Source organism: Neophocaena asiaeorientalis, unplaced genomic scaffold (genome assembly GCF_003031525.2).
Source record: "Neophocaena asiaeorientalis asiaeorientalis breed wild unplaced genomic scaffold, Neophocaena_asiaeorientalis_V1.1 scaffold177, whole genome shotgun sequence".
NCBI classification, from domain to species: domain Eukaryota; kingdom Metazoa; phylum Chordata; class Mammalia; order Artiodactyla; family Phocoenidae; genus Neophocaena; species Neophocaena asiaeorientalis.
Genome location: NW_020172779.1, coordinates 8,006,302 through 8,020,041, shown reverse-complemented (window position 1 = coordinate 8,020,041; position 13,740 = coordinate 8,006,302). Strand labels below are relative to the sequence as shown.

General features: G+C 37.8%; 1 protein-coding gene across 1 annotated transcript in view; it reads left to right on the top strand.

The window, feature by feature from the left end:
* Positions 1-13,740, top strand: part of ATAD2 (ATPase family AAA domain containing 2) — a 67,070-nt gene that overhangs the window by 24,747 nt on the left and 28,583 nt on the right. The window contains exons 8-11 of the mRNA XM_024741328.1: positions 1,406-1,523; positions 8,049-8,156; positions 10,695-10,803; positions 11,038-11,153. Of these exons, the coding sequence (XP_024597096.1) occupies positions 1,406-1,523; positions 8,049-8,156; positions 10,695-10,803; positions 11,038-11,153 (451 nt within the window). The remainder of the gene's footprint in view (positions 1-1,405; positions 1,524-8,048; positions 8,157-10,694; positions 10,804-11,037; positions 11,154-13,740) is intronic.

The window sequence follows — 13,740 nt, the reverse complement described above, 5'->3', positions numbered from 1 at the left end:
CTACTTTACCAAATTCATTGATTAGCTCTAGCAGTTTTCTGGTAGCATCTTTAGGATTCTCTATGTATAGTATCATGTCATCTGCAAACAGTGAAAGCATTAATTCTTCTTTTCCGATTTGGATTCCTTTTATTTCCTTGTCTTCTGTGGTTGCTGTGGCTACTTCCCAGGGGCTCAGCTTTGGATTTGGCCCCACCTCTGCGTGTAGGTCCCCGGAGGGCGTCTGTTCTTCGCTGAGACAGGATGGGGTCAAAGGAGCCGCTGATTCAGGGGCTCCGGCTCACCCAGGCCGGGGGTGGGGGGAGGGGCACGGAGTGCGGGGCGAGCCTGCGGCGGCAGAGGCCGGCATGACGTTGCACCAGCCTGAGGCGCGCCGTGCGCGTTCTCCCGGGGGAGTTGTCCCTGGTTACCGGGAACCTGGCAGTGGCAGGCTGCACAGGCTCTCCGGAAGTGGCGTGTGGATAGTGACCTGTGATCGCACAAAGGCTTCTTGGTGACGGCAGCAGCGGCCTTAGCGACTCAGGCCCTTTTAGCCGCGGCTCACGCCCGTCTCTAGCTCATTTTTGTAGCATCCGTAATCCCCTCTCCTAGCGAATAAGGATACAAAGGACGAAACTCTCTTGCCTTTTCGGCAGGATTTTCCCCGGACTCCCTCCCGGCCGTGGCGCGCTAAGCCGCTGCAGGCTGCGTTCATGCCGCGAACCCCAGTCCTCCCCCGGCGCTCCGGCCGAAGCCGGAGCCTCAGCTCCCAGCCCCGCCAGCCCAGGCCGGGGAGCAGACAAGCCTCTCGGGCTGGTGAGTGCCAGTCGGCACCGATCCTCTGTGCGGGAATCTCTCCGCTTTGCCCCCCGCACCCCTGTTACTGGGGGTTTCTTGCCTTTTGGGAGGTCTGGGGTCTTCTGCCAGCGTTCAGTAGGTGTTCTGTAGGAGTTGTTCCACATGTAGATGTGTTTCTGGTGTATCTGTGGGGAGAAAGGTGATCTCCGCGTTTTACTCTTCCGCCATCTTCCCAGAAGCCCTGTACTTTATTTTATAAGTTAGTATAAATAGGATCGCTTTTGATTTATGTTAAAGTTGTACCTTTATGCAAAGGTACAACTATATATGCAAAGCAAAGGTACAACTATATATGCAAAGCTGATAATCAGCTATTATGCATCAGTATAATCATAATGGTTGTTTATGGCCAGTGTGTGTTTTGGTTAGTTGTTGTCTATGCTACACATATATATTCAACAGCAACGTTGCAGACGTAAACGATTTAAAACATGAACAGTAAAATATTCTACAGTAGATATGTACTAGTATTTTCATGGAAAGTAGCATCATTGTAAATATTTAGGTGAAGAGCAAAATTGTCTTTATACATATTTATATGTCACATACATATAATTTTTTTTTTTAGAACCTCGTCATCAGAGAAAGCCCAACATATTTTATAGTGGCCCAGCTTCTCCCAAAAGACCAAGATATCGATTATCTTCTGCGGGACCAAGAAGTCCTTATTGTAAACGAATGAACAGGTTTGGTTCTGAAATAGTGACTGATTTATGACAACATAGTTGTCTGTATGTTAAGGTAGGATTGTAGAGTCTTAGGATTAGGTGTATCAGGATAGAATTCTAGAATTGTATATTTGGGAGAGTTAGCTCTATGCCTTTGGTGTTCTAATCCCCACTACCACTGACTAGTTTTTGGTTTTGCTTCCACTGATAGGAATTGTTAACAACTACCATGGTAAGGTAGTTTATTCCATTGTTCCACACTAATAATAGAGAGCTACCTTCACTTCAGTGTTTACTGTATTCCTGGCTTGGTGTTAAGCATTTTACATAGATTGTTTCATTTAATTTTCACATTAAGTTAGAGTATAGGTTTAGTCTTCTCTTCACATACTGTCCTAGATATATTTTCTTACCATGACAAATTCTAAGTTACATAGCTTCTAGACTTATGACTGTGACCATCCATTTTTGGATATATTTTTCAAATTTGCTCTTCTTACATACTGGGAAACATTAATTTTCTATGACTATTCAAATTATTTGTGGGTTTCTTTTCCTTCTACATCCTAACACTTGTTGCCTGTCATACTTAAGTCTAAAGAGGTAATTCTTGTTATTTCTTCATTCTCCTGAGTAATAACAGATTTTCTGATGCATTAGAATTTTCTGGGTAATAGTAGCATTATAGTAGTTCATGAATGAGAAAGCTTATAGGGTGAAGCCTAGAAAGGCAGAAAAAAATGACACTCATGTGGGGAATGGTGCTTTTTTCCTAGTATTATTAATGTGCTCAGAAGTAAGACTGAAGTCTTATGACTTCAACTATTCGAACAGTTTTTAGAAGCCTCCTCATAGAAGCAGACTATATCTGATCATGTTTTGGCCATGGAAGGCAACACCTCTATAGGTACTGACAAATTTCTCTCTTCTAGGACAAATATGAACCCAGGGTCTTTTAATTTAATGTTCAGAGTCTCAAAATCACAAGTGTACGGTCTAGATTTCTTGTTTCTTCATCCCTTTTCACACAACCAGAGCCCAGAAGCATAGAGTATCAGAAAGACAACCTGTCAGGGCTGCCCAAGATAAACTGCACTTGAAAAGAGGCCAGTCACAACTACTGAAGCCCGCGTGCCTAGAGCCCATGCTCCACAACAGGAGAAGCCACCTCAGTGAGAAGCCTGCGCACTGCAACAAAGAGTAGCCCCCGCTCGCCGCAACTAGAGAAAGCCTGCGCGCAGCAACGAAGACCCAATGCGGCCAAAAATAATAAATAAATTTTTAAATAAATAAATAAATAATAAAATAAAATAGGTAACCAACAAGGACCTGTATAGCACAGGGAACTATACTCAATATCTTGTAATAACCTATAAGGGAAAAGAATCTGAAAAAGAATATATACATATTCTTACATATATATGTATGTATAACTGAATCATTGTGCTGTACACCTGAAACTAACAGAACATTGTAAATCAACTATACTTCAATTAAAAAAAAAAAGTTAAACACACACACAAAAAAAGAAAAGAGGCCAGGGACTTTTGTGATGGTCCAGTGGGTAAGACTCAGTGCTCCCAGTTCCGGGGGCCCGGGTTCGATAGCCGGTCAGGGAACTAGATCCCACATGTGTGCTGCAATTAAGAAGTCCACGTGCCACAACTAAGACCCAGTGCAGCCAAAATAAGTTAATAAACATTAAAAAAAAAAAAGGAGGCCATGCTGTCAGTACTTTTCATAGGCCCCATAGGATATTGTTAAAGACCAATATTTTGATAGTGTAATTTAATGATCTTCAGAAAATGAGAGTAAGGTGTAGTGCTCCCTGGAGTCCCCATCAAGCATAGGGCCCAGGGCAGCTGTCTTGGTTGACTGACTCACAAAACAGGCCTATGTTTGATCCCACAGAAGCGAGAGGCTAGCAGTTACTTTGAAATTTAATTTCTTTTCCCATATTTAATGTGTTTATATTTCTGGAATTAACATGCTTGTTGATTGACTTACCTCTGTAATCACCACCTACGATATATCTTGCAGTAGGGAGGAATTTTTTTTGCCTCTTTGGTGCTTGAGTTCCCATATTTGGTTCACAGGGTATACTCTTTCTCTGTGGAGAGTGTCTCATGTCATTGCGTAGCTCCTTGTGTACAGGATTTTTCCCCCTCCTATTATTTAACAAATGTTTGAGTACTACTATGTGCCAAGCACTATGGATATAAAAATGACTTAAGTCAGAATTCCTGCCCTTGGATCTCGGACTAGTGGAGGATTCTGACTCATTTAAACTATGAACCAAGAGGTTTAATCTGTACCCTGAGTCACATTATTTGACTTAATTACCTTGGTGTTGGTTTTGATAATTCCCTTTAGACTTTTTCTTTTTGATAACAACTTTATTGTGATATAATTCACATGCCATATAGTTCGCCCATTTAAAGTATACAATTCAATGGTTTTCATTCACTGAGTTGTACAACTATCACCACAATTTTGTTTTATTTTTTTAATATTAATTTTGTTTATTTATTTTGGCTGCACCAGGTCTTAGTTGTGGCACGCGGGATCTTTGTTGCAGCATGTGGAATCTTTTAGTTGCAGCATGTGGACTTCTTAGTTGTGGCATGCAAACTCTTAGTTGCGGCATGCGTGTGGGATCTAGTTCCCCTACTAGGGATCAAACCTGGGCCCCTTGCATTGGGAGAGTGGAATCTTACCCACTGGACCACCAGGGAAATCCCAACCACAACAATTTTAGAACATTTTTCTTGCCTCAAAAAGTAACCCTGGGGACTTCCTTGGTGGTCCAGTGGGTAAGACTCAGCTCTCCCAATGTAGGGGGCACAGGTTCCATCCCTGACCAGGGAACACGTACATGCACGGTGTGATCAAAAAAAAGAAAAAAGAAATGTAACCCTGTACTCTTGAGTTATCACTCGCCAATGCTTCCAGCCCTAACCTACCACTGTTCTACTTTCTGTCTGTATAGATTCTGGGTATTTCATATAAGTGGAATTCTTTGTGACTGGCTTCTTTTGCTTGGTATAACATTTTCAAGGTTCATCCGCATTGTAGGACGTATTAGTACTTCATTCCTTTTTATTGCCAAATAAGATTCCGTTGTATAAATATACTATACTTAGTTTATCCCTTTATTAGTTGATGGACATTTGGGTTGATTCTACTTTTTGGCTATTATGAGTAATGCTATTATGAACATTCATGTACAACTTTTTGTGTGAACAAATGTTTTCATTTCTCTTGGGTATATACCTAAAAGTGGAATTGCTAGATCAAATGCTAACTATATTTAATGTTTTGAGGAATTGCCAGATTGTTTTTCCAAAATGGCTGCTGCACTTTACATTTTCACAAGCAATGTACTAGAGTTCCAATTTCTCTACACCTTTACTAACACTTGTTATTACCTGATCTTTTGAATGTAGCCCTTTAAACCTTTTTTTTTTTTTTTTTCAATTTCTTCACCATGGTAGAGTTAACATCTCATTCCTTCTAACAACTTTAATGGTAGTCATTTGGCTTATTAGTCTTTTTACTTTTTCTTGAAGAGACCAGCTTCTGTTTATCATTTATATCCTACTTAGGCAGGGAAAGAAAGCACACATCCAAAGAGTTGTTTGAACATTGCTCTTAGTGAAACTTGCAGCCACAATGTAGGATTTTTGAAGGGTCTTTGGCATACTTACATAGCAGAACTTCAGAAATGCTGCCTTTAAGTAGGATTTTCTTTCTTCCTTGTGATTGCTAACCTCTAGTCATCTAAGGTTTACTCTTTAGCTTCAGTTTGGAGTTTCTGGAACAAGCCTAGCCCCTTTAAACAAGAAGGTAACATAAATAGCACAATTGCTTCACCGGTATTACAAAGTACACGTTACTGGTTGTCAAGGAACTAGAACTGGCAACTCTAGACACTCTGGTTAGGTTCAAAGTGCTGGTTCAGTGCTGTCTGTGCCAAATTTTTCAAAAGTTATTAGTAAAATGGAAAAAGGAAAAAGTGAATGTGGGTATATGTATTTAGAATTTTTTTTAAAAACGGAAATAATGGCCTTTTTACAGTGTAATTTTGAAGAACTAGGACTGCCTAGGTTGTGAGTTCAGCTCTACCACTTATTAATGACCTTTTCCAAGTTATTTATCCTCTCCATGCTTTAGTTTTTCGATCTGTAGAATGGAGACAGTAGCACCTATCTCATAGTATTGTGCAAATTAGGTGAGTTAATACCTATAAAATGTTTAAAATAGTATCTGGCATATGTTAAGTTCTGTATGCGTTTGTAACTATAATGTTCAAAAATAATCCCTGCTTTGCACATCAGACGTTGGAAACTTTCTCAGTCCACAAGGTTTTGTTGTTTGCTTATAACTTTATTGGTTTATGAAATAAACAACTGGAGATCATCAATGTGGTAGTGTACAGAAGGTGGATTTTTTTTAAATAGACAAAGGTTTTGAATTATACAGAATTGACTAATTCTGATATTTTAAGCAAGTTCTTTAAACTATGAGCCACGTTGGCCCCGACTGTATAATGAGCCTACTAATATGTACTTGTCCAGTTTTAATTAAGTTTGGTAATATGTCAACCACCTGGTACAAGAAACACTTAGTAAATGTTAGTCCTTTTTATTAATTGTTAGTCTTAATTATGTGAATACCTACTGAATTCACACACAATTATGTATATTACATAATCATAAGTAAGATTCTATTATAATATTAATGATAGTATTAAATAAGTTAGTCTTGCATATAAAACTGCAGACTTGTACTCGGTGGTTTTACAGGCAGATCACAAATATGGTCTTTGGACGTGTTTGAATGGGTAGATGGTGAAGGATTATTTTCTCACTTATATCTGTTTCCACAACCCCTTATCAAAACCCTGGGGCTGCTTTATATTTCAGAATTCAGATTTGGGGGAGCGATTTACAAAGAAAACATACAACATATATAATGTGCAATATTAACATTTGTAGGTGTGTCTGGGCCAGCACTGTATAATCAGATATATTAATTTTATAGTAAAATGTATGAATAACCATAGTAAGCAGGACAAATAGAGATTTTGAATTGCCTTTATGACATTTCAGGTCATGTTTTGCTGCTAAGTGAATAATGGAAATAGTTGCTTTCAGAGGTTTTTTTTAGGTATAAGATTCTGGACCTCAATTTTTCAGATAATAGATTGTGAACCTTTTATATTTTTGGACATACGTACTTAACTATGATTGTACTCTGACTCAGGAAATGCTCTAGACCCTGAGCCAATAGAATGATTAAAGGTTTTCCCAGCCAGATTCTGTTTTTATTCTGTGGGTCTTTGCAACTGTCCAAAGGCAGAAGTGATTTTAAAACTTTTTGAGTATTTGCAGCACTCAGCATTGTATTTTTGTTTTGAATTTTATTTATTTTTTTATACAGCAGGTTCTTATTAGTTTCTATTTTATACATATTAGTGTATATATGTCAATCTCAATCTCCCAATTCATCCCACCACCACCACCCCACCCGCCATTTTCCCCCCTTGATGTCCATAAGTTTGTTCCCTACACCTGTGTCTCTATTTCTGATGCATGTGGGATCTTCTCGGACCGGGGCATGAACCCGTGTCCCCTGCATCAGCAGTCGGAGTCTCACCCACTGCGCCACCAGGGAAGCCTTATATTTATCTTTTTTTTCAAATCACAGGCTCCAGACGCGCAGGCTCAGTAGCTGTGGCTCACGGGCCTAGTTGCTCTGTGGCATGTGGGATCTTCCCAGACCAGGGCTCGAACCCGTGTCCCCTGCATTAGCAGGCAGGTTCTCAACCACTGCATCACCAGGGAAGACCCCTGGCAGGCGGATTCTTAACCACTGTGCCACCAGGGAAGTCTTTTTTTTTTTTTTTAAAGTGGGAAAATTGAGGCTTATATGGGTTGAGTTAACTCATCCACATTTACACAACTGTTAAATGGCAGGTGTGAATTTAGAGTTGAGGATATACTATAGATAAAAGACCATCTCATTTCTCACAGTTTGTTAGCATGTTTTAACCCTTCTTGATCCCCTTTGGTTTACATAAAATTCTCTTGTTCTCCTTTTAAGGTTGTTTGACATTTCAAAATAGTTGATTCCCTTCCAAGTGTAAATTATATGTAGTATAATGTTGAAAATACTTTCTAAAATTACAGTCACAAAGATTCTAAAACCCTCTTTATCCCGCCTTTCTCTTTGAGGGTAACTGATTTATATCAAGACTAAGAATGAGAGGTCACCCTGCCTGGACCATGTTTTGTCTTAATGAACGTTTGATTGTCAGCTCTACCACAGCCTCTTATCTTTTTTTCCCTTTTCAGTTGTCTTAGTCTTTTATTCCCTTCAAAAGATTCAACCAACAAAGCTTACTTCATTGATTCAGCAGATGTATTAATTTTATGATAAACATTTTTGGATTATTAGGTATTTCTAATGTTTGCATCCCGTAAGATGCCCTCTTTCTCCTGCCTTCCTCCATCATGATTTCAGTTTTCCTCTTTACTTTAGGCGAAGGCATGCAATCCACAGTAGCGACTCTACTTCATCGTCCTCTTCTGAAGATGAACAACACTTTGAGAGGCGAAGAAAAAGGAGCCGCAGTAGACCTATCAACAGGTTAGTGCATGTTGATTCCTTTAAAGCTACCAGCTTTTTTTTTTTTTAAGTGGAAAGAAAGATGAATAATTTGGGAATAGGTGCAGCTTGGCTGAATTAAAAAATTATATGCCAGGTTAATATATAAACCAGGATGCCATATTGTTTGAAATATCTGCTGTTGAAACTAATAACAGGTTAGAACATATGTTTTCTTGTAAAACCAAAATGGTGCTTGGTAAGCACTGACTTGAGGAAATAACTATTTTTTTTCATTGAAAATATATTTTTTCCATGTATAATGATAATAAATTCTTATTGTAGAACTCTTAAGGAAAATTGAAAGGTTAACTCATTTCACAACTCCTCGTAGTGTAAGTTCACATGTAATAAATCAACTCATTTGTTTTTCACAATAATTATAGAAACGACAAGGATTATTCCCATTTTACAAACATGGGTGGGTAAATGAAAAATGCAGTGCCTGGATTCTAATATAATATTCTTAGGGTAGAAGACAATGCTTGTTAAAGCAATTGGGTCATAATAATTGAAGGGGCATGAAAATCAGTCATTCTTTTTATCCTAAGTTCTATGCTTTTTTTTTTTTATCATGTTAGCTCTGCCCCATTCAATATGGTGGCTGCTAGCCACATGCGGCTGTTGAGCACTTCAAATGTAGCTCATCTGAATTGAGATATACTATCAGTTTTTGTAAAAAATGCACTCTTGGATTTCAAAGACTTAGTACAAAAAAGAGAATGTAAAATACCTTATTTATTTATTTTTGGCTGCCTTGGGTCTTGGTTGCTGCGCGTGGGCTTTCTCTAGTTGTGGTGAGTGGGGGCTACTCTTCGTCGTGGTGCGTGAGCTTCTCATTGCGGTGGCTTCTCTTGTTGCGGAGCACGGGCTCTAGGCCTGTGGGCTTCAGTAATTGTGGCACGCAGGCTCAGTAGTTGTGGCTCGCGGACTCTAGAGCCGCAGGCTCAGTAGTTGTGGCGCACAGGCTTAGTTGCTCTGCAGCATGTGGCATCTTTCCGGACCAAGGCTCAAACCCGTGTCCTCTGCATTGGCAGGCGGATTCTTAACCACTGCACCACCAGGGAAGTCCAATATCTTAATTTTTTAAATATTGATTTTGCATGATGAAATGATAATATTTGGGATATATTGGGATATATAAAATACATTATTAAAATTAATTTTACTCTGTTTAGTGTGGTTAATAGAAAATTTTAAATTACATTTCTGGCTTGCATTTCGTATCTATTGGACAGCAATGAGATCATTCAAAAGTTATGTACTTTGCCTTCATTTCATAAAAATGTGCATCTAACCTTATGGCTTTTTTTTTTTTTTAATTTATTTGGTTGCCCTGGGTCTTAGCTGTGGCAGGTGGGCTGCTTAGTTGCGGCTCCCCGACTCCTTAGTTGCAGCACGTTGGCCCCGTAGTTGTGGCTCCAGGGCTCCTTAGTTGTGGCTCACGGGCTCCTTAGTTGTGACATGCGAACTCTTAGTTGTGGCATGCATGTGGGTGTGGGATCGGACCCAGGCCCCCTGCATTGGGAGCACGGAGTCCCATCCACTGCGCCACCAGGGCAGTCCCAATCCTATGGTTTTTATTATTATGCAGTTCTATTAAGAATTGTTTAAGAAATATCTTTTTAAAAGCCACAGCTGAAAACTTTTCCATCTTAGACTTTACAGTATAAATTCCTCATGGAGTTTGAGACTAGCAAGAATTGTCACTTGGGGTGAGCATGGTGTGCTTTTACTTGTGTTCAGTTGGAGCAGGCATTTTTTGCTTAGGCATTCTGCTACAAGTATCTTAACTTTTAACATAAGTGTTTTCATTCTTCCAGCTATAAAACAAGCAGGTTTTTCTAGGTATATTTTTTGTAACCTACCATAACTGTTTCTGAAAGTAATTAGGAAAGTAGTGATTCATTCTTGCTTGAAAGGATTGATATGGATCCAGGTGCTGGTAGACTGAGTATTTTGCTGAGTAGCAGAGTTGTTGCAGATCTGGAGACATGCTGCTTGTATGTGATTCCTAGATTTGCCACTTCCTAGTTGCGTGATCTTGGGCATTACAGTTAACCTTTCTGTGCCTCGGTTTTCTTTTAAAATTGGGGAAATAATAATACCTACTTCATAAGAATATTGTGAGGATTTAATGAATTTATACATGTAAATCACCTAAACTAAAACAGTGTTTGGCAAATGGTAAACTCTCTGTAGGTCAGACAAGATTATTATATTGTATATTGATACTTTCTGAATTCTCAACCATGAATTACTTTATGTTGCTGTGGTATCTTGAAAACTGGTATTTTCATTTGATTGTATATCTTTAATAATAAAGGTTCAGATATAAATATTTCTAACACTTAAGTTCTCAACCTCTAAAGAAAATGAGGAACTTGAAACACATAATCTCATGATTTCCCCATTTGAAATTTTTTAAATTCTTAAGAAAAATGTATATATTCTAACATGGAATTTGGGGAAGGAAAGGGGGTTGATGAATGGGTTTTTTTTTTAATCTTTTTAAAATAGGTGCCTTCCACTAAATTTTCGGAAAGATGAATTAAAAGGAATTTATAAAGATGGAATGAAAATTGGAGGAAGCCTTGCTGATGTTGATCTAATGCAAGTAGATTCTTCAGTAAGTACAGTCTGAAATGTTATTTTTTGCTTCAGTTCAAAGTTAAAAAAATCAATTGTTTTATCAGAAATTTTAATCTTTATAGATTCTTTTCTTTCTTCTTTTAATCTTTAGGCCACAACTAAGATCCTGTTACTCAGTTGACTGTGTGTGGCTTGGGTAGTTTGGGAATGGAGTAAGATTTTAATTTTGATTCCAAATTTAAGAATGTCAATGTTTCCCTTCCATTACCAGGTGCGGTTTGATAGTGTTGGTGGCTTGTCTAATCATATTGCAGCTCTAAAAGAGATGGTGGTGTTTCCACTACTTTATCCAGAAGTCTTTGAAAAATTCAAAATTCAACCTCCAAGGTAATTTAATTATACATTTTATTTTAGCCAAAATCTGAGCTGTGCTATGTCCAGAAAGATAATGCTTCTCTGTTGAAAATTTTCAGGCCTACAGTAATTTGTTATACTTGCCCTGCAACATCCTGGGTGTCTCAAATATTTTACTTTCTTAATGTTTAACATGAAAAATGTTTCAAAATTGATTCTCCATTAAAAAAAAATGGTTTTCCATGGCTTTTCATACATTTAGTAGAATTCCTCTCATACATACTCTTTACTTTTTTTCTTTCAGTTTTGTAATTTAGTTTTGAATTTATGTCAAAGTAATACATGTATGTAATTTTTAATATATTCTTTATTTTATAATGAAGTATAGTTGATTATATGTACATAATTTTAAAAGTTAAATAGTACTATAAGTTTTACAAAGAAAAAATGGTAGTAGTCCCTTCTGTTTTTTCTATTTTAGACATAATATATAGACTTCCTGTGAACAATGACTATTTGACTCTTACTTTCCCCACCCTCCACATATACACATTTTTCCCCCTTCCATATTTCCAGTAGTTTATTTATATATAGATAAACTTGATTTTTACTGTTTGCTTTATGACTATGTAAATATTTCTTGCAGTTTAGCCATGTATTATATAACTTCATTTCCTCTTTTGTATCTCTCCTCTCCCCACCATAAAACTCCTAGAGGAAAACATAGGCAGAACACTCTTTAACATAAATCATAGCAATATTTTTTTGGATCTGTTTCCTAAAACAAAGGAAATAAAAGCAAAATAAACAAATGAGACCTAGTTATATTAAAAGCTTTTGCACAGCAAAGGAAACCATTGACAAAACACAAAGACAACATATGGGAGAAAATATTTGCAAATGATATGACTGACTGATAAGGGGTAAATATCCAACATATATAAACAGCTCATATAACTCAACATTAAAAAACAAACAACCTGATTAAAAAATGGGCAAAAGAACTGAATAGATGTTTTTCCAAAGGGGACATGCAGATGGCCAACAGGCAGTTGAAAAGATGCTCAGCATCATTAATCATCAGGGAAATGCAAATCAAAACCACAATGAGATATCACCTCACACCTGTCAGAATGGCTGTTATCAAAAAGAACACAAATACAGCTTCCCTGGTGGCACAGTGGTTAAGAATTCACCTGCCAATGCAGGAGACATGGGTTCGAGCCCTGGTCCGGGAAGATTCCACATGCCATGGAGCAACTAAGCCCGTGCACCACAACTACTGACCCTGCGCTCTAGAGCCCACAAGCCACAACTACCGAAGCCCATGCGCCTAGAGCCTATACTCCGCAACAAGAGAAGCCACCGCAATGAGAAGCCCATGCAGCGCAATGAAGAGTAGCCCCCGCTCGCCGCAACTAGAGAAAGCCTGCATGCAGCGACAAAGACCCAACACAGCCATAAATAAATAAATAATTTTATTTATTTAAAAAAGAACACAAATAACAAATGTGGGGAAAATGTGTAGAAAAGGGAACCCTCATACGTTGTTGGTGGGAGTGTAAATTGGTGCACTACTGTGGAAAACAGTATGGAGGTTTCTCAAAAAACTAAAGATAGAACTACCACCATATGCCCCAGTAATTCCACTCCTGGGTATATATCTGAAAAAAACAAAAACACTAATTCAAAAAGACACATGCAACCCAATGTTCATAGCAGCATTATTTACAGTTGCCAAGTTACGGAAGCAACCTAAGTGTCCATCAGCAGATGAATGGATAAAGAAGATGTGGTATGTATATACTCAATGGAATACTACTCAGCCATAGAAAAAGAATGAAATTTTGCCATTTGCAGCAACACTGATGGACTCGGAGGGCATTATGCTGAGTGAAATAAGTCAGAGGAAGGCAGATACTGTATGATATCACTTATATGTGGAATACGAAAGTACAATAAACTAGTGAATATAAGAAAAAAGAGGCAGACTCACAGATATGGAGGACAAACTAATGCTTACCAGTGGGGAGAGGGAACTGGGGAGGGGCAATATAGGGGTAGGGGATTAAGAGGTACAAACTATTAGGTATAAAATAAGCTACAAGGATATATTGTACAACATAGGGAATAGAGCACGTATTTTCTAATTACTATAAATGGAATATAACCTTTAAAAATTGTGAATTACTATATTGTATGCCTGTAACTTAGTTAATATTTTATATCCACTATACTTGAATTTTTAAAATTAAAGTAAAAAAATTCAACAACAGATTCCTTCAATTTTTTCTCTTCATTTCCCCTTCCTTACATTTCCCCTTTCTTACATTTCTGCTCATAAAAAAATCAATATATGACTATGTTAAACTATTTTCATATGGTATGTTCTCTTTCCATTTTAATGGCTGAATAATATTCCATTTTGTGGATGTATCACATTTTATTTAATTGATTCTGCTATTTCTGGCTATTTTGTTTTCTCCTGTTTTCATTATCACAGATGTCAATATCATGAGCATCTCATTGCTTCCTCTTTATGGGAATCATTAAGTTTTTTCTTTAAGATACCATCTCACAAATAAGATTACTGTGAGATTTATTTAAAAAAAAAATATAT